Source organism: Populus nigra, chromosome 8 (genome assembly GCF_951802175.1).
Source record: "Populus nigra chromosome 8, ddPopNigr1.1, whole genome shotgun sequence".
Taxonomy (NCBI): Eukaryota; Viridiplantae; Streptophyta; class Magnoliopsida; order Malpighiales; family Salicaceae; genus Populus; species Populus nigra.
The window spans coordinates 17,727,652-17,749,326 of NC_084859.1; the positions used below are offsets into that span (position 1 = coordinate 17,727,652).

General features: G+C 32.1%; 2 protein-coding genes across 2 annotated transcripts; one reads left to right on the plus strand and one right to left on the minus strand.

The window, feature by feature from the left end:
- Positions 1-8,013: 8,013 nt before the first annotated feature.
- Positions 8,014-9,582, minus strand: LOC133700918 (protein CURLY FLAG LEAF 1-like). The gene is made up of 2 exons (XM_062124649.1): positions 9,179-9,582; positions 8,014-8,511 (listed from the first exon to the last, which is right to left on the minus strand). The coding sequence occupies exons 1-2, from the start codon at positions 9,407-9,409 to the stop codon at positions 8,194-8,196; spliced, it is 549 nt and encodes a 182-aa protein (XP_061980633.1). The 5' UTR covers positions 9,410-9,582; the 3' UTR covers positions 8,014-8,193.
- Positions 9,583-17,838: 8,256 nt separating this feature from the next.
- On the plus strand, positions 17,839-19,521 carry LOC133700912 (GSH-induced LITAF domain protein-like). Its single transcript, XM_062124640.1, has 3 exons — positions 17,839-18,206; positions 18,967-19,093; positions 19,210-19,521. Exons 1-3 carry the CDS (start codon positions 18,013-18,015, stop codon positions 19,291-19,293), a joined length of 405 nt encoding a protein of 134 aa, XP_061980624.1. The 5' UTR covers positions 17,839-18,012; the 3' UTR covers positions 19,294-19,521.
- Positions 19,522-21,675: the final 2,154 nt, after the last annotated feature.

Sequence of the window (21,675 nt, forward strand, 5' to 3'; positions counted from 1 at the left end):
AAAAATATTGGAGCAGATAAAATATCATCTGCTTCAATTATATTTTTTTAAATATAAGGCTCACGCACTGGCTTGCTCTTGCAGACCTGTGTGTGAGCCCTTACTAATTGAACAAGTCAAGCTTAATGATACCTAACTTTTTTCTTTTTAAAATTTGTCTTTTGAAAAAACATGCTTTTTTTATGTTTATTTTAAATAATTTTATAATTTATATTTAAATTAATACTCATTCTCTCTTATTTCTTATTTTTTTTGTATTTAGCTTTTTTTAAATAATGTTTTTTTAAATTAGTTTATATCTATATAATTTGTTAAGAGATTATTCTAATTAATTCATCTATAGTTTTTTTATGTTTTATATAATTAAAATTTATTTCTGGATAGTATTTGTAATAGATGCAACCTTGTGAGATATTTTATTTTATTTTATTCAATCAATTTTATATGTTTTTATTTCTACTATCATTTGATTAAATAAAAAGTTGATACAAATAAACAAAGTTATTGAACACAATTGAACAAATGATCCATATTGCGAGATCAAATATCTTAATTTACATCTACCTCTTGATTTTTTCAAATACATATTTAGTTATTGTTAATAATATATTTTTTTATTTATTGACATAAATAATTCTTAATTTGTTTAATTAAATTGGTACATAAGTTTTTTTTATTTACACTTAATATTCTTACGTAAAAACAGCATATAAAAAAACTTTCATGTTCAATTTTTTTTTATTGAAAAACAAATATCTCGCCCGCGGATCACATATTAAATAGCTAGTGTTTGCTATAATGCGAGCATCAATGAGTTCCTGTATTTACTAGATTAATATTGGGTTCGAATTATTTCGTTTCAAACTAATGGTCCAAGTTAAATGTATACATTGCAAGGGAATCTTCAATGGATGTGCTAAATGGAAAGCTAAAAAAAAAAAGACTTTTCTTTTCTTTTTTGTTGCTTTCATCTCTTATTTTTACAGCTCCAAAATGACATTTATATGTTGGAGAGTTATTCCTATATATTGGTTAAAAGTGTTAAAATTTGTTTAATATATTTTTATGTAAAAAAAAATATTTTGATTGGAGTTGTATTAATCAGTTATAATCAATAAATAGTTTTATTAATTTTAAAATACAAATGAATTTTTTAAATGATCTTTTGTCATTGGAATTAATATTAAAAAAATATTTACACAATTCAAAAAAATTATATGACGGGTTTAACTTTTCTAAATAATATGTCTCCCATGCTCAGTAGTGTCGGTATTCTGATTTCTGAGCAACATCAGGAGGAGTAATTAGCGTTATACCATATATATATATATATAAAAGGACGCTAAATATGGAAGAAAGATAAAGGTTATCAGGGGAAGAACAAGGATAGGATACTCGAACAGACAAACCTAGATTCCCTAGCCAGAACTGTTTGAATGATAAAAGATAAAGGTTTTCAGGGGAAGCGGGTCCTTTTCTTCCCTTTGTACTTCACTACTTCCGACATCAGCCCCTTGACCAACTGATCAATTGTCTTCTAGCCCAGCAGTAAGAGATTGTTAAAAAACAATCAAAGAAAATTAGAAAATTAATTAGGAGAAGGAAACAACAGGTATACCTGTACTAATTTGTTCTAAATCATTAAAGATTTGGAATGTTTGGGTTTAAAATGGAAAAAACATGGGAGCTATCTGCCTATATATACTCTATATTGGATACCCAAAACACGTTAAATCTTCTGTTAAACAAGGGATAAGAAAATAATAAGTATACTTGGTATGACCATTGAACTTCAGAAGAACTATACATGTGTAAAGAAAGCACAAATTAAGAGCAAGAGACAGCTTAGCAGGAGCTACCCTCCTCTCTTTCCCCGCGCGCACCCTGGGACCTTGATCAAAGAAGGGTGATGAAATAAATAATTATGTTTCTATCAAAATTTAGGACAATGGAAGTATGATTTACTTTGTTGGAAATGATAATAGCAATATCTTCGCTTTATTTGATCCCATCACAGTTCAGCCTTAGATCCCTCTCTCCTGTCAAGAAAGCAAAAGAAAAGGATTCTTTGTTTTCTTCATGCATGTAGTCCCTAGCTCCAGCTATGAGTGACCTACCCCCATGGACCATCTCAAGGGCATCTCTCCCTGTGTCTGAAATTCGAATCTTTTAGGACGAAGGGCCTCACCTCCTCAGACCACACAACTGACTCGTCTCTCATCTGTTTGCATGCCAGGCCTTTTTGTTTATAGTAGTGTTTCGAGCTTCGGATACGTTGTCAATTTCCACTTTCTTGAATCTTTTGGCAAAGGGAAAAACTTATTCTCGACTGCACTTGAATACAAATTTATTTCTCATATTCTGTTTTATGTTCGAAGTAAAAGTAGAAAGTGTCCATATCCTTCTTGCATCTGCACTGGAAGCAGTAAAAATACCCGACTAGAGATTTGGTAAGATATCAACGGTGGTGTCATGGTATGGAGACCAGTAACCCTTCCAAATATCTATATACGATTGTGTTCACGGAAGCATTGGAATTGGAGAGCACGCCATGGTCAGGATGTTTGGGCTGTTATGGGTTAGGACTTCATTAATTAATTAACGTTGCTGTCGTGTACTATTTTTGAATTTGCCTATTTTGAGATTTTTTTGACTTTATGATTGGTGATGTGTGGGACTTTGATAGACCTGACTCCATACTATAAGTCCCAAGATTTGTTCCTAAATTGTATCTTTGCAAATTTGCCACAACCCACTTCTAATCGAAAGACCAGCTCCCTGGACTTCTGCGATATCCAGATCTCAGCAAGACATAACTCTAGATAGCCTTTGAGCAAGGATACTCAAAGAAAAGATGGTCACGATCCTCATCAGCATTTCCAAACAGCACACAAGTAGCAGTAACCTGCCTTCCCAGAGCAATTTGCCATATCTTGCTATTATGAACAGCCAACCAAGAAACAAAATTGTGTCTGGGAATTTTGAAAGAACCCCAGATTGATTTATGCCAACTAACTCTAGGATTCTTACATCTGGATAATTCCTAAGCACTCCGAACTGAAAACTCACCATTAGTATGTGCTTTCCAAATCAGCTTATCCTCTCGAGCAGGATCAGGAAATAAAACACCACATATAACCATGCATCCTTAACCATGTTTCGTATTTTTTAAAAGTTAATGAATTAACACTGAACACCCAAAATGCGATAAAGTGGATACCTAGATTGGGGTGGGGAGAGAAATTTAAACATATAATTACGGGCCAGAAATAATGCTCAATTTGCAGGGTCTTCATGCAATATTTCAGAAACTAAATGAGTGATAGTGAATTTTTAACTACTATAAACAATTTCCCAGAGCAGCATGCAGGTTATTTAAAAAAATAATGGTGGAGTTCGGTGAAGGGAGTATTTAAAAAAATTTAAAAAATAATTTAAAATATTTTTAATGTAGAATATTAAAACGATTTAAAAAATAAAAAAAATTAATTTAAAAAAAAATCAAATTTTTAAAAAACAAAATTTTAAAAAATAAAAATAATTTACCAATGAAAAGTTAAGATAGAATTGTAGAAGCTATAATATTTACTAGAATTATATGTCCCTTTTTTTTTCAAATCTTGTCTGGCGCATGATGACAAATTTTATTTTTTTTCATTTTCTGGTAAAGGGATGAATTAATAAACTATGAGCAGTGAGTTTCCATTAGAATTATGGTAGACCAAATTAATTTTTTTTTCAAAAGAGCTTGTTATGCCTTTATGGTGATACAGATTCTTTTATTTTAAACATACGAGAACAAATTCGAGGTGGAAAGTGGAAACAGTGGCGGCAGCATGAAAAATGTCAAGGGACTCGAAAAATAGAATAAAACTGAAAGGGGGCTAGAAGATGTAGGCTTTTCGTTCATTTATTTTATTAATGTGTGTGCTTTGGAAAAAGAGCCAAATATAAATAATTTATGAAATAGCCTTCAAAATTAGGGGTGAAACGAAGAAATTCCAAGAGTATGGAGGGCCATAGGCAAAATGCTAGTTCTGTCCCGAACGATAAATCAATTTTTTTTAGCATCAAATCATGATATAGTATGAACGAGTCCCCCCTCATTTAATTTCTTTGATAGACCAAGAACAATATTTTATACCATTGGAATATTGAAAACCTTGAATGATGGAGTACGTCACAAATAGAAAACTTTAGAATAGCTTCTTAATTATTTGATAATGAAATCGTATTATTATATCTTCTCTCAAACAGTACTCAAATTACACTTTTTGTTATTTTTATGATTAATCATTTATTTATTAAGAGTTTGTTTGGAAACACGGCCAACTCATGTTTCTAAAAAATTTTAAAATTATTTTTATTAAAAATTATTATTTTTTTTTGTATGTTTTGGATCGTTTTAATGCGCTAATTTAAAAAATTAATTTTAAAAATTAAAAAAAATTATTTTAATATATTTCAAAATATAAATTATTTTAAAAAATAATTGCAACCGTAATTCTCAATTGTTACTAAATCATAATGGCAAGTAACATATTAAAAAAATATAAAAATTAACCTAATAAGACTGTTATGCCCGACGTTCAACATTCATGCATCTCTAGCTAGTCAAGCCAGCTTAAATGAAGTTTTGACCGCAAAATGCTATAAATGTATAATCTAATGGCTACTTTTGATCCAAAAAGTCAGATGATCATTGACATTGAAAGCGTGCTCGGGTTTTCTTAATTAATGTTCAAGTAGTTTAACATGCATTTAACTTTCTTTGTCCTGGTCTTGAGTCCTGAGTGCTGACTTCTTCAATTCTCCTATACTTTTCTAATTAAATCGGAGGTAAATCTTGTCAGCGTAAGGCTACGAGTCTGAAGTCCGCAATATCATAATCAGAAAAGAAATTTGTCAAATAAAAACAAAACTTGGCACGCAATGAACATTCAACAGTGTAATCATGATTCAACAATGAACATTCATTGTCATCGTTGTTTTAGTTTTACTATGCAAATTATCAATTTAGTTTTTTTCATTGTCTATTTACATTCTCAATAAGTTAAAATCATATATATTAGTATACATACATAGGGGGTGGGTGTGTAATTAATATTTTCTAGACCTCGAGGGTTGATCCAAATATATATTGAACATTCAATCATATATAATCAATATAATATTGAAATTGAATCTAAAGTATTTGCTTGACCTTTCGATACTCTAATCAGTTTTGTATCTTTTTGTGAGTGGTGAAATATTATTTTTTTAACATTGTATCTATATGATGATGATTTTTATTGTATTTAAGTGATAAGTTATTTTTATCTATATCTCTTTTTTATATCTTAGAGTGGAGGGTATAAACTACCATTTATGTGGGATCTTTTTAATACCCTATTTCATTCTTCTTGGTTTTGAGTTGGTATTAGAGGTTTGGATTTACAGTCATAGTTTTCGGTGGTATAAGATTTTAAGAGGGAAATTCATGCTCTTGGATGAAATGAGAAAGTGAATCTAGCAACTTCTAAATTTTTTTGAACGATACGAGAATCATGTCGATGATGGGAATGATTTAAAAAAAATGGTTTTTCTAGTAATAATGAAGAGCATGTTAGTCCTTTTTATCGCAAACCAAACTATAAATCCAGTGATCATTCTTCTCCTCATCACCATAAAAAAAAAAAAAAAAGAGTTCTGATGTGAAAGTTGATAGGTTGCCTTTTCAAGTACAACCTTTGCATGATAATATTTATAATGCTATTTTAATGATATACCATTTGGATTTTCTCATATAAGGAATGATCAATATTGCATTGATTTCATTCTAAGGGCTATCCTTCCTGCTAAGATAACTTATAGAATGAGTGCTACCACAATATATATGAAGGTATAAAGATAGGTTGATGAGATGATTATCGAAGGGCTTTGTAGGAGAAAACAAGAGTACTCCATGTTTTGTACTCCTTTTATGTAGTTGATGAATAATGCATTTAAACCTTTAAATACTATCTTTTAAAAAATATTATTGTTATTTATATTGATGATATTCTTTTACATAGTAAGGATAAATATAAGCATATTGTTCATTCATGTGTTGTACCTTGAACTTTAAGGGGTTAGAGATTCTACTTTAACTCAAGGAAGTAGTGTTAATTCTTCACTAGCAGTCTTGTTTTCTCAAGGCTATGTTTATTTCAATGAAAGAGTCAAGATGGATCCTAATAATATCAAGGCAATTCTTAATTTGCTAATTCCTCAAACTCTATAGTCATAGTGTTTATGACTTGACAATATATCTTTTTATCAACATTCCATAAAAATTCAGCTTTATTATTGCTCCAGTCATTGAATGTTTGAAATGAGGTGGTTTCAAGTAGAAAAAGAAACTAAATAGAGTTTTGATCTAATAAATCAAGAGGTGATTTCAATTGTGTTGTTGAGATTGGATGTGATGTTTTGAATATTAGCATCCATCGTGGATATTGTTCTTAGATAATTGAGAGGAAACATATTGCTTTTTATAGCGAGAAGCTTAGTGATTAACCGACAAAATATTCCAATTCATAAGGCTTTAAAGTTTCTAAATAACTAGCATTAACTTAGTAGAAGGCATGCTTCTTAGGTTGAGGATGATGGAGATAAATGTGAAAATTATCTTTTCAATTATTATGTTAACAGTGCAAGAGGATAATATTTTCGAAGGGAATCGTTTGAGTATTCGTGGAGGGTCATTATCTTTGAAGCTCACAATAGTAAACTTGGTGGATATTTTAGGAGAGACAGATGGGTGTCGTAAGCTTACCTTTAACCTTTTCTGAGGATAAATGAGAATGTTAGTCATGTATCTCTCCTCCTGGATGCATAACATCTATCTAGCCTTTCATACACCACACACTTGTCAAAATATTGATAGTGTCAAGTGCTGTAATGTACTTCTAAATAGCTAATTCATTATCTCAATCATGGGACTATTTGGAAACCATTAATCTCCTAGACAGCTTCTCTCTCTAATCTCGTATTTTTTCTCCTTACTTGTAGTGTTTTTAATTTTACACATTTGGATTTTACCCCTTTTCTAAGTAGTTGTACGCAAGCTTGACCCTTTACAGCACTTCCACACCCTTTCCAGCTAAAAACATACTCTTTCACTAAAATCGCCCACTTTCCCCCCTAGCCCTCTCTCTTTCTATAACACATGTTCCCTATACCTGGACATTGTTAATATACAACACTACCTCACCCCTTGTACCTTTAAAGAACCCATGTATTTACAAATCATAATGGATTTTGTAATGATTCAAGTTGTAAATCATAGAGGCTACTATAAAAGTGAGAACATACAGGAGACAATATTGAGAAATTAATGCAGGAAACTGTGTATGGTTTATTTTCAGGATGGCAATATGCAACCTTTAACTAGTTAGAAACTTAGAATCCGAGTTAGAAATATTCTACACGAGTCCCATGAAGCCATCCCGGATTACAACCCTTCGGACATCGTTAACGCGGCAACTTGGTGTAGGTTGTCACATGGTCGAACGATCGACACTTTTCTTACAGAAGGCCTGAAGTTTCATCAATCTAAGTAACTTATACTCGATGTGCGAATGATTTTACGCATTCAATCTGGATACAATCAAACTTGAAAAAATCAGGAGATTGCAAGCTGAAGCCCCTTGACATTACTAAATGAACTGCTTCGTTTCCAGTTTGGTAGCAGTTTAGCATACTAATATTAAGAATAGGCAAAAACAAATATTAACAGTATGAAGTGCATTCCAAGCATTCTCAAATGGCATATTCTCTTAACACGGGAAAAAAAAAATCTTTCCATTGAAGTTAAAAAAATGAAAGGAAGAAAGAGAAGGAAATCTACAAGTTGCAATCATGAACCGAGAGCTCTGTGATTTATATATATTGATCTTGACACTAGCACTCGAGATGTCGACTCTTCAGCAATTTCAATGGCTTCTGTAATAAAAGCAATGAATAAAAAATTAACAGGGAACGAGAAGAAGAGAAGGAAAGTTCTGGTGGAATATTAGTAGTAAACTAACAGGTATACAACTCATTTGTCACGCGTTTCATGATCATTCCATACATTGAAATTCTATCAAAGGCATACAAATGAGTTTTTAGAGAAAAAAAAGAAACCCATGGAAACAAATTAAAGAAAAAGAATCAAACAAGAAATCTTATTCAAGGAGACCCATTTTCAGATCTGTCGAAGTGAAGAAGTTGGCCGTCACACTTGGGGCAATCTTCCACCTGTTTTGGGACCATGAAATACATAAAGCAGCTCTTGCAACCAGCCACAACCAAGACATGGTCTTCTTTCTCTAGTCTATTATTAAAATGCTCTCTTGAGGAAGGAGGAGGGGAATGTGATGATGACTCCTCACTATCATACGAGCTGTCATCTTCTGAGTAGAAATCTCCATTGTAATCTTGTGTGATCCTTGGATCTTCCCTTGCTTTCATTCCATTCCTCCAGTTTATGTAGTATATCTCCCCTGTCTGCATTTACACCCATCAAAAAGTAGCACCATAAACAACAAAGATACAATTTCTGAGAATATTTAAGAAAGAAGAACAGACAACAAGTAATGACCACCACAATTTAGCTATCAAGAAGGAAGTGTTTTTCTGTTGCCTATTATAATCCAATATTGACATAATTATACACCCACACACGCTACGCAGGTCTTGACTCTTAACCATCTTCATCAAAATGTACCGACCCTATATATATCAAAGACCCACACAAGATCAAACCGTGAAAATTTATTCCTTTGTTACATATTTCAACAACATTCACCATTAAGGAAACATAATTTATCTGGACATGGTTTTTCTTTTTTTCACTCTAGAAATGCAAACCAAAAGGGACACATTCAAAGATGGCAATACCAGAACTATTAACGAAGAAAAGTATTATTGATCCCTTTTAGGGTTCTTTCAAGGGAAAAAGCCCTATTTTTTTTTAAATCCGGGTATACAGGTGGAAGGAGGTGAGACCGGAAAGAAAGCATTAAATACAAGTCAGTGAATGAAAGACATTACTGATGAATAAAAAGACACCATATAACAAAACAAAACGGAAACCCAAATACAAGATCTGCATTTATTATAACTGTAATTATAGATAGGGCAGTGACTTTATAATTTAAAAGGGTCTATTTACCTTTAAATCTAAACATTGTTCCCAGTGGTAAGGAAGAGAGAGATGTGACTTAAGCTCCAAGGAGGTATCAGAGTTCTGTAGTAAATGATTTTGTGAATCTGTCTCATCTGAACTTGATGACCTCTCTTCTCTTCCACCACTACTTTGATGGTGCCGGTGGTGATTTAGAGAACAGTTTTGAAGAGACCTCTCCAAAGATGCTGTGATTGCTGCCATATTTGGTGCTGTCATTCCTTCCTTTCAGTAACTAAGAATCAAGATGTTTATGTGTATTTAAAGAAAACTAAACAGGAAAAAGAGAGGAGGGTGCATAAGATAGACAGGGAAAGAGACGGAGAGATTAGGGGTTGAGATTTTAAAGGAATAATAATAATAATAAGAGAGAGACCATTTGAGGGAGGGAGAGCAAAAGAATAGTATTGGAATTTTAAGGTGTAGAAACACTGCAATTTTACGTACACTGGCTGTAACTGCGCGTGGGAATCTTGAACAAAACCCTGTGTGGGACCAGATCTGTCAGCACAAGGAAACCACTGTGGGCTTCATTTGGTCTCACATCACCTTATTGGGATTCAACATCACACACACACAGTGGATTGAGCGTGGAACACACGCTACCAAATAATTAATTAAAGGTCAGTTAATGTTAGGTCATGATTATGACTATTAGAAAAATCCAAAACGGAGGAAGATTCGGAGGTAACCGGGATTATTTATTTTTTAAATTGTTTTTTTAATATATTAAAATAATATTTTTTTAAAAAAAGTTAAAATAAACCTTCACTGTAAGGATAAAAAAAAATTAGTATCATTTGATTGGTTGCTATTATATTACAAAATATTAGGAAATAAGAACCTATATCCATACAAAGTAGGTTTATCCCCCTAGATTAGCACTAAATTTATTATTTATTTTATGGAACAATACAAATCTTTTTTTATCAAGTTCTAGATACTCAAATTAAATATTTATTACTTGCGCCACAATACGTTGTAGAGTAAATTATCGAAGATTAAGATTAAAAAAAACATATAAAAATAAAAGATGGGTTGTTAATATTGAGATTGGCGCAACTATGTGCGCAAGTACGATTGATGTGTTCTAATTAATTTTTTTTGTTGCGAAAATATGCTGCTTCGTTAATTGTTTTCTAACTATATTATTTTTTAAAATAAATTGACGGACTATATTACTTCGAAAAAAGAAAAAAAAAATCCTTCCTGTCAGCTGCAAACTGTTGAAAATGACTAATGAGAGCTTTTTTTTTTCTTGGAAGAGATCCGGTGAAAACGCGACTGCCAAAGGGAATGCCGGAAGTTTTTTCGACGGTTTGCGGGAAGTTCAATGAAAGTTGGCGACAGTTATTTATTTATGGGAGGGACATTCCTTGGTCAGCTATCTACAGCCTGCCTTCTTTTATCGTGCAGGAATACAATGGGCAATCCTACTCCATGTTCTTAAAGGTTTAGGCATTGTTTTTTTCTTGGGGTTTTTAATTAGCCCATGTTCTTGTGTTGCTAGGCTATAAATGTGCACGTAGGGGAGTACTTAATGGTGTTATTTGTATTTGAATTTTCGCTTAAACACTCAAGCCAACTCAAATTTGTTGTCTTGTCAAATTGTTTGGTGTGAAATTGAGGGATGTTGAGGAAAATTAGCGATCCAAATGTTTAAATATTGTCTATAAACGCAAGAGACGACACCGTTTTACTTGTCTATATATGATGATTAGATTTTGGAGGATATGTCCTCGCAGTCGTGGAGTAGTTAATGGCATTTTCTTCACAGCAGGGGGGTGAACTTAATTATGAGGGGAGGCTTGGTGTCAATTTATAGGGAGCATGCCTCTTCTATGTATTAATTGCACTCATTCAATAAAGTCAGCTAAAGTTAACAACTGCTCAAAAGTAGAAAAAATAAAAAAATCCAAGCTAATCTACGGAGCCAATAATTTAAATCATAGAACCGATTATATTTAATAATATTAATTTAAATAAATTTTATTTAACTATACGATAATAAAATATATGCAACTAGATAAGATTTTAAAAAAACATAATAATGAGATGTAAAAAAAACTTGCTAATATTATAAAAACAAATTGTTATGCTTTTATTCGAAAGAAAGAAAAAATTATTCTTTAAAAATCTAATAAATTAATAATTAATTGATTAAAAATAAATTAATGAAAAACAAAAAAATCAGACACGCAACCCTGACCTACATTAAGAAGTCCAAATGCAATTGGGCTTTTTTTTTTTTCTGTCTCAAATCATTCACTTTTTTTTTTTTAATTTAGCAAACAATAGGTCACTTGAGGTGGTGGGTGACCTATCACCTGTTGGTTTATATAATTCAGCCACTATTGCGAGGACCATAAAATTGAAGAGAGGGGGTTTTATTTTTTGGTTTAAAATACTATGTTTATGTCATTTTCATCTAAAATATCTCAAAATACCATAACAATCAAATGAAACACCCAACAACCCCAAAATAACTCAAAAGAATTGAAATTAATTGAATCTTAAAAATCAAAACCAACCTCAATTTGCCATTACCATCATTTTTTTTTAGAAAAAAAACTATCATCATCGAACTTTTATCATAAAATAAAATTCCTTCACGTAAAGTTATATTTTAGTTGTTAGAATTGTACTAATAACTTATTTTTTAGATGATTTTATCTCTCATCTATCAAATTTATATACCAAAAAATTATTACATTATCACTCTAAATTGTGTGTAAAATATCATTCTTTTAGGTATATTTGGGAACAAAATTATTTATTTATTTTAAAATTGATGTTTACTTTAAAGTTGATAATGCCAATAATAAATAAATAAATAGAATGATATTTTATCATATTACCGTAAATAAGGTTTACCTAAAAACCTTGGATATTTCTCACAAAATAATCGCGTATGCAAAAAACAATCAATTTGAGTAAATTAAAGCTGCAAAACCACGTTTTTGTTTAACTGCCTTTCAAGGACGTGCCTTGTCATTTTTAGCACCAAATTAATAAAGAGTCGTTCATATATGCATATAGAAACTCCCAAATTAAATCCATCAAAAAATCATCAAATTGTGGTCATGATTTGCACGAAGAAAAAATATTTAAAATAAAATTAATGTTTCGTTAATTTTCTTTTATTTTTCATCCCTGGGAACTTTAGTGATGGGTATGATCGAGGACCACAAACCCTTTTCATTGGACACCGTACCATGAAAGAATCTTGGGTGGTGATCGCAAGTATATAAAAGTCCAAACCCCCTTTAGTTTATTCAAGCGTGAACTTCTAAATCTCAAGGATAGAGGCTTGAAACTAGAAAGTGAAGGTCCTTAAACTCCGATTCTGTAAGAAACAGTAGAAGCAGTGGACAAGGAGAAGAGAAGAGAAGACCATACAAATAAGAGTCCACAGCGCCGAATGTATTGGGGCAGCCGCCTCTCTGTTTGAAATAAAAATAAAAACTGCGAAGAAAGAAAATATACCAGCACCTATGTTATTATGCGCGATGTATTTTCATTGCAAGCAAATTGTAAAGTTACCAGTACGGAGTAGAACTTCACGAGATGGGGTAAATGGAACCCTCTCCTTTGGAATAATACTATAGCTATAATATGAATCGGTCTTTTCCTGTTGTGGAATCTATTCTGAAGTCTTGCCAGTCCTGACACCGCTCCCTCTTTCTTTCTCTCTGTGTGTTTGTGTGCAGTACTCTGCACTAATATTCCCTTCTGGTTCTGGCACCAGCTGGACTCCTTGGGATACATCACTTTCTGGTGTATTATTTGAGAAATGTATGTCACCCATCATTCCAACTTCAAATTTTATTTATTTGAGGTGAAGTTTGGTGTATATAAAAATATGGTTTATTTTCAAAATGTTGACTGGTACTAACTATATGTTGGAGTGGGTGTTTCGAGTTTCCCTATTCATTCTCTGCACAATTCGAGATGAGGTTTAACATGGCGCATGAAGGGAACATCCCTTAGTGGCCTCAGTGTTCTCCTTGTCCTCGGCCAATTCATTTACAAAGCAACAATTTTCATATAAATATATTAACTATGGCTGTTCGTAAAAATTAATGCCTGTGGCGCCACAGCTTCTTGCATGATATTTGAGTTCTGCAAGCTACATACGATTGCCGAGATAATCCTATTTTTGGCTTGATTAGTTGCCTATATAAATCATGTACGTATTTACAAGATTTGTCGCATGCCTCCTCCCTTTACCAGCTATGTGATCCAACAGTGGGGAGCTTTTTCTGGGCCCTTTTTTCCCCTTCAATTCCCAAAGTCCTGAATGAGCAAATCAATTTTGCTAGAGTTCGTTGACTGCTCCCTAGAGAGAAAACGAGTGTGTTTGGGTATGTGAGTATAATTTGAGCGTGCGTAATTAAAAGTGATTGCTACTTGAGGTCTTTTTTGTTCCTGCAATGGACAAAAGTGTTTAGCTCTATTTATTATTTTTATCTAGCCGTTAAAGTATGTACTTATTGTAAAAGGAGTGGTGGTTGATTTTAAAAGTTTAGATCATAGTTGTGACTCCACCTGGATATTGAGATGGAAAAAGAATAATCTTAGGGATAACTAAAAAACAAATTTAAGATTTGTCCGTGATTTAATTTAAAAAATTATACTTTGTATCTTTAGTAAAAAATAATTTTATAAATAATCAAAAGATAAAATTACCCAGAAGATAAAGGATCGATACCCTCTAAGTTTGACTGATTTATCTAAATTACAGGTAATTCCTGTGAATTCACAAACGAGTTTATTTGAATCCCAAGAATCAAATACATTAGTGTTTGATTTTTGAAGTGAAGTTCTAAGGTTTACAGTGTTTGAAGTTCATCGGATTTGAACCTAGAGAAGTGAAGTCCATTGCAGGAAAAAGGACCCTGACGAGGCCGAAAGGGTTTTAGACAAAAAGGCTTGCTTCTCTCTTTTTCGACAATATAGTTTATATGTTGCAATTACATTTTTAGATTAAAGTAAGATTTCTTGGAAACATACGGCCTAGTGCTAAAGTGTGAAGGGGATGTCGGGCATGATTTGTTTATTAAATGAAAATCTCCCACACAATCCTAGCAGTTGGCTTCCTGGAAGTTCTGTGTTTTATCTGTGCACTTGGGATATATGATGAAAACTTCTTTGTTGTGATCTAAATGAGGCGTGGTGAGAGGATAGGTGTCGTGTTTTCCAGTTTGTTTGAGATCGGAAATAACCTGATATCTATGCATATACTGCCATGATGGATGGGTTTTGCAAGGTAGGCAGATCAAATTAGTTAATGGAGTTGTTGAGTGAAGCTTTAGAGATGAGGTTGACACCAATTGCGGGTATTTGTAACATTTTATTTGATGGGTTTGCTAAGGAAGGGAGGCCAGTGAAAGGGTCTGGTGTGTTGAAGTTGATGAAATGGTGAAATTCCATTTGTTTGAGAACAAGATCTAAGGTATTATGGTTTGTATAAAGCTACAAGATCCATTTATCTTGGGAAAAGCTGGGTATAAATTGTTTGATGAAATGCCTGAAAGGGATTTTAATTTAGAAAATTATGGATGGTATTATTGTAGTTATAAATTATAGATAATAATTTTGTTATTTTAAAGTTTTAAGGGCTTTTTAGTCATTCAAATGACTATGATTACAAACTTGGAAATAATTATTTACAATTAAATATTTTTTGTTATTTTTTTTTTGGAGGATGTTAAGTGTTAGTGCTCGTATAAAGTTTAAGATGTAAATTGTAATTTCTCAAACTATAATAGTAAACTAAAATCCAGAACAAATCTTAAGAGACTCGATGTAATTATCTCAAAATTTTATTATTGGTTCATTGAGCTATCCTTTTTTAAACATCAGAATTTTATTAATTTTTTTAAGTGTTCATCTAAATATATTTAGATCAAATTTAGTCAGATCAACTACATCATTAAAAATCTAGTTGGGTTAATCGAGTTTCAACAGATCAATATCTTATCAAGTTTAACTAAAAACTCAATTAACATCATGTTTCGGATCTTGAATTTTTCTAGTCAACCTATAAAATTAGGTTTAATAACTAGAGTTTAGATTAAAATATTAAAACTATAAAAATCAAAGATTAAAGTAAAATATAATATACTAAAACTAAAAAAAAACTATTAACATGTACTGAATTCAATTATGCTATATATCGCAATAATAATTAACACAAAAACTAAGAGATTTACTATGCAAAATATATTGTAGATCCCTTCACATGGTATTATGGGTCGTACGGTTCATAGTGCCATTTTTTTTTGTCTTTTTTCTTTTTCTTTTTTATTTGGACCTTATTGAACCAAATTATATATCAATTTGTTGGGAAAGGATGAGATTAAAAGATGAGGGACCAAAATAAAAATAAAAACACATAGGGAATAGGTGCCTTTAAAGTCTAGGTAATTTTTTTTATTATGGTCCCTTTACTTTACAAATTATAGATAATAGGTCCCTTCAATTTCCCAATTAAATGGGAAAATTAATTTTGGTTCAAAACTTTATTTTTTTTATTTCTTTGGCTCTTAATGTTAAAGAGGTGGGAGAAAGCTGTTAAAATTTGATGTTAAGGAGAGAAAATTTTTGTTATTAATGTCAAATTGTTTCTTTTAATGAAGGAGGGTCACATTATGGGTTTTCCACCTTGAAATTACCAAGAAAAACATATTAGATCTTGGTAAGAAATTTTATTTTGAATTAATTTCAAGTTTTGAGATGGTTTTTTAGGGGTTTTGAGGCTACAAATAGGGTTATCATATTTTTTATAATGTTTTCTAGGTATTGTGGGTAAACAAAAGGTTGAGAATTCAATTTTTTGGTCGAAAAAACCATTAGCCCGATTCTTTCAACCATCATAATGGTCGGGAATTGAGTAATACAAACGACGAATCGTTTGATTTTTTTTCAAAAAATAATTAAGGAGGATGACATGCCATCCGTCCCAAATGCAAAAATAATAAAAGGCTCAATTGTGTCGGCCCTAACAAAATGAGTCAGGCCTAGCAACACCTGACCTTTTATTTTTTAAAATTAATTCTTTTTTATATGTTTTTTTTTAAAAAAAAGTTTATTTATATCTAAATTAATAGTCTCGCTCTCTTTTATTTTTTTTAGAGAACCTCTTTTAAGTGATGTTTTTTTTGTTATTTTATATGCATTTAATTTTTTAAGAGGTTTTTTTTATATCTATAATTTTTTTTCTTTTATGTAGATGAAATTTATTTTTAAAATAAAAAATATTTATTTTCAGATAATATTTGTAATATGTGCTGCGTTGCATAGTACTTTTTCCCTTTTTATTTTATTCAATCGATCTAATATGTGTATCCATTTTTATTATCGTTTGATTAGACTAAAAAAATAATAAACAAGTTTAGCAAACACAACCGGGTGAATTTCTTATTTTGCAAGATTAAATATCTTGATTTATATTTGTTTCTTGATATTTTTTCAATTTTATCTATTTAATTACATGTATACATAATTTTTTTTCACATAGAATTCTTTTAATTATAAAAAAGCATGCTGAAAAAGTCTTATATATATATATATATAATTGTTTTATTGAAAAAAATATTCAACTATCAAGTATTAATTATATTGTAAAGATATTATATAAAACAAACAAAAAAAGGATACTGGTTAATTTGGCTTTCAAACGTTTATTTTTTAATAACCATTATCTAACAAAACTAAGATGATTTTGTCATCTGCCGAGCATCCTATAACTCTCACTCTCGCACACACCGCATCTTAATTTTCTATCATGAAAAAGACAATCTATCAGTTCGGGTTTCATAGCCGAGCTCATAGGTATAGAATATCCACATGGCAGCTCAGGTCAATTGGCCCAAACTTCATACATGTCTGGGCTCTGCCACTGTAATTATGAGACATTAGTGGTCCATGTAACCATTCTCTTCAGTTAAGTCATCATTTTATATCCCAAAAAAAAATCTATTTAGAATTTCTCTTCCCTTAACCACCACTTTGCACCTAAAATTATAGTTAAAATTTCTATTTTTAAATAAGTATAAAAATATGATCTGAGACATGCCTCTAGGAAGAGCTGGGCTGTAGATAGAAGCACTTTACAGCAGCACAGAACTTGTTGGCAAACCATGGGCTTCAGGCCCATTGGACTGGCTCATACATAAACTCGCATGCTCTGGGAGAGAATGAAATAGGAACAGTGGATGATGCCAGCTTCTAGGCTTCAAGCACGCGTGAAAAGTTGGAAGTGATCAACGACTCATTTGTAAATTGTTCATCTAGAAGCCATGTACACGTCTAGAAGCACATGGATTTTAAGAAATTCCTACCAACCGGTCGGAAGTTTCTACCCAATTATTCAACCGGGGGATTCTAGATATTTTTTACTAGATATAAAATCTGATGGGATTTTGTAGAATTTGAGTTTTTAATAATTTATTTCTCATTTATTACATCAAAATAATATCTTTTTATTATTTTTAAATTTATTTTTAACATCAATTTAAAAACCTAAATAATAATAATAATAATAATTTTAAGCAAAAATTCTTCATCTTTAGCAACGGTCCAACTTGTCAATCCAACTAGTTTTATTCAAGGTGTTCCCGGTTTAAGAAGTTATAACGGAACGTTCCTGACAAGCGACGAGTCCATCAACTACTTTTATTAAAATAATAGTCAATGCGGAGTGGCGTTCCAGCTTCGCTATCAAGGGCTCTGCATAGAAACCCCAAACATCCTCTTGTTCATTGAAAAAAAAAAAAATATCTTGATCCATCTCTAATCGGAACAGGAATCCATTGAGAATGGGGCAACAAGACCAGCCTGTCGTCGGAGTTCCTTACTACGCCGGCCAGAACCCTTACCAAGCCGGAGCTATACCGCCAAACGCAATCGTCGGGGATCCGAAGGGAATCCCGATTCAACAGACTATGTATCGCGACACCCCTGCTCCTTTTAACTGCGTTTACTGTGGTAATTCAGGCGTTACCTTCGTTAGGTAACCACTTAATCCTCTCTGCGCCACTTTTAGGTTTTTGATTTTCTTATATGCCAATATCTTAAACTTTCAGTGGTTATTTATGCAAAATTGAGCTGCTGTTCTTGGTTGGTGCAAAATCACAACTGCTAGGAATATCTTACTATTAATTGCGAAATCTTGGAAGTTTTATTCCTACATGTTGGCTTTCCTGTCTTTCTTTTAGAGGATACGATTTCAAAAAAATAATCAACTGTTCTGCAAACTTAGTAATGAAGAATAGGATTTTTAATGATGAAGACGATTTTTCTCTATTTGAATTCAGTGAATGCTGTTGTGTGTAACCCAGATTAATGAAACTATCACTCATAGCCCGTTGTTATTGAACCAGCAATGTTGTTGGGAATTATGTTTGTTGGCATTTGTCTCTTCCTTTGAATTCTGAATTTCTGCTTTGGAATAAAGGGATTGAGAACTGACGGAGCAACTCTGCAGTTTTTTGTTGTCTATACAAACATCAAAACTGGTACTCACACAAATTAGCATTTTTTTTATGAAATGGTACTTACATAACACCATTACATGCTTAATAAGATTTGCTTGTATAGATTTTTCTCTTTTCCTTTGTTGTTGAAGAGTAGACTGTCGAAACAGAAAAGGAACAAACAATTATCTCGCTGTTGCAATAGTTTTCCAAGTTCTGGCACTCTATGTTCTCTTCGTTTCTAGTCCTTGTCTTGTCTTTTCTTTCATGGATTGATCCTCCCTCTCCTGAATACAGATCAAAGCCTAGTTTGGCAGCTGTTGTTGGTTGCATGATGCCTTTGATGCTTGGTTTTTGCTTTCTTTGCCCTTCTATGGACTGCCTCTGGCACAAGTATCACTACTGTCCAAGCTGCAAAGAAAAGGTGAGACATTTCATACATTTCACCCTGTTATTTCCCGATTTTCTTTGACTTCTCTAGTGTTGTATTAAGATCAGAATGCTAGCATGGTAACGGTTGTATGCTCTGGTTTGCTGTAGGTTGCGAACTTTGAGAAATCAGATCCTTGTGCGGTGATGGATCCTCCTCACTGGACACAGGAGAGCTTCGCATTGCCTGCATAATATGTTTGTTTGTTATCTCTATCTTGCATTCTTCCTGGCTGAATTCTATGTTCAACATGTGTATTGCTATTTTGTGTGTTATAGACTGTTCGGTACTTCATGCATGTAGAGGATGTAAAAAGGTACTGTTGTTGCATATGTGCTTCAAATAGTGGAGAACTAGCAGCGCTTTCCATATAGTACAGCTCTGATTTTTAGTGTTTGCTCTTGTAAAAAGCTATTTTTTAAGCTTGTGTCCTATTTTACTTTGGCACAAAATATGTGCTGAGCCTGCTCTTAAAAGATCTTCATATGAAAATGATTTTTTCTTGACAAATAAAAAAACCGATTGGGGTAGTGAATTCACAATGCACCTTGACTTAATGCATTGGGGATGATAACAATGTAATTGTGCTATTGCCCTTCCAAAATAAAAGGCATTGAGCTAGCTATTGGGAGCAATATTGTAATTTCACAAGGATCAAATAGTCATTATCATATTGATAAGGCAGAATGTGGTCTTTTCACATTTTCACATTATCCTAACACAATATAATGACTAAAATACTCTTAAATCAAAATAATTTTTATTTAGGTCTAGGTTTAGGGGCAGGCACATTTGTCTTTTTTTGAATGCATAGTGAATTAACTTAATTACCCTTGGAACCATAATTTTTTAAACTTGAAACCAAGGGTTGTTTTGCCTTTTTATTATTTTATTTGTAATAGACAGGTTAAGTCGGGCAATTTGGTAGTTTAATTTGAAATAATCTGAAAAAATATTATTTAAATAAATGGTTAGTGCATGCATAGCATACGCTGATATGTCAAACCGCTCTGCATGCTTATAACGGTGTATGCAACGGCGTGTGGTGGTGGAGATTGGCCATTTACGGTGGTGTTAAAACCCTTACATCATCTCTTGCCTGATAAAGTGGCGTGTGCAATGTTTGGTGTGGTGATTTGGATGTGGCCACCTTTTCTTTCGTTTTTCTCTCTATTCTCCTTTAAAACAAGTTGCCTAATAAAAAAATTTATATTGCCCTCTTATCTTGTTCAGGTTTATGATTTAGTCCTTCTTATTTTTAATTGTATGATGTTTTTTATTGTATGAAGATTTTTTTTTTATAAACTTAAGTTTGTTTTCGATTTTATCCTTCATTAAAATGTTATTTTTTCTCTGTTTTTTTGTTTCGGATTTGATCTTATTTCTTTTAATTTATATTTCTTTTTTATTCTATTCCTTTTGTAAAATGTATGATTTTTTCCATTCCACCTTAAAATCAAACAGTGTTATTTTTCATTATATTTTGTTTTTATTTAACATTTGATCCTTATTCTTTTAGATTTTTTTTTTATTGATTCTTTTTTAATTTCATCATTCAATTTTGGATTGGTTGGAAATTGAGGGTTATGCATAGTTTTCAGACCCGACCCGGTCCAAGGCTTGGGTTCCGGGTTTTGACCGGGTCATCGGGTTGTTCGGGTCAATTCTTTTTAAAAAAAAAAATCAAAACGATGTCTTTTTAATAATAATTAAAAAAATTCAACAGGTTGCAACTGAGTTTTTGACAGGGTCTTGCCGAGTCAACCCGCCGGGTCACACCGGGTTTTTCCTTCCCCTGTTTTTTCTTCAACCCGGCCTTGTTCTAGCCCTGGGTCATGGGTTAACCTGTTGGGCCGGGTTTTAAAACTATGGTTATGAGTTTGAAAGGTTAACTTATGTGATATAAGCTTTTTCTTTCTTTCTTTTTTGACACTTTTTTTTGTAATTTTATCCTTTGATATTTTACCTTATTTTTTTTTTTTGTTTCTTTAAAAAATATCAATCTCATAAATATATTACAGATTTGACAAGTGCATCCGAGTCGAAGTTTTCTACCTTTTTGTTTCGACTTTCTTACTTGATTAAATTGAAATGTATTTTCATTGTTTTTTTTTTATTTTAACGAAGATAAACTTATTTGATATAGCTGGATTTATGAACTAAATCATGATTTTTTTTCTTATATTTTTTAAGCAAGCTTGTGGTCTCTTAACTTTCTTTCTTAATGCTGAAGCCCCCCCACCCCCCAATCCACGTCGTATTATAGGCCACGGGTCTAGTGTTGCCTAAACAACCTATTTCAGGCAAGACATCCCCGCTCTTGGAGAATCCAAACCAAAAGTAGATATTTATCATTCTCCATCTTATAAATCCAGCTTTGTTATTTACTAGATACTGTAATAAATGCTCCACAATTGGTTATTTAAGATGATTACTTAGATATTGTAACCATCTTCATCCTATTGGAGTTTATTATTATATACAAAGCCTTAATACTGACAATTTTGTCATTGTCAAAAAATAATTAAAAAATTTATATCAAATAATTCATATGTAACAAATCAAAGCAACAAATA

Excerpts from the sequence above, each read along its gene's own strand:
- LOC133700918 (XM_062124649.1), bottom strand. The coding sequence starts at position 9,409 with ATGACAGCACCAAATATGGCAGCAATCACAGCATCTTTGGAGAGGTCT. Across the intron at positions 8,512-9,178 it reads AACAATGTTTAGATTTAAAG|ACAGGGGAGATATACTACAT; the intron begins GTAAATAGACCC and ends GTGTAAATGCAG.
- LOC133700912 (XM_062124640.1), top strand. The coding sequence starts at position 18,013 with ATGGGGCAACAAGACCAGCCTGTCGTCGGAGTTCCTTACTACGCCGGC. Across the intron at positions 18,207-18,966 it reads TCAGGCGTTACCTTCGTTAG|ATCAAAGCCTAGTTTGGCAG; the intron begins GTAACCACTTAA and ends TCCTGAATACAG. Across the intron at positions 19,094-19,209 it reads GTCCAAGCTGCAAAGAAAAG|GTTGCGAACTTTGAGAAATC; the intron begins GTGAGACATTTC and ends GGTTTGCTGTAG.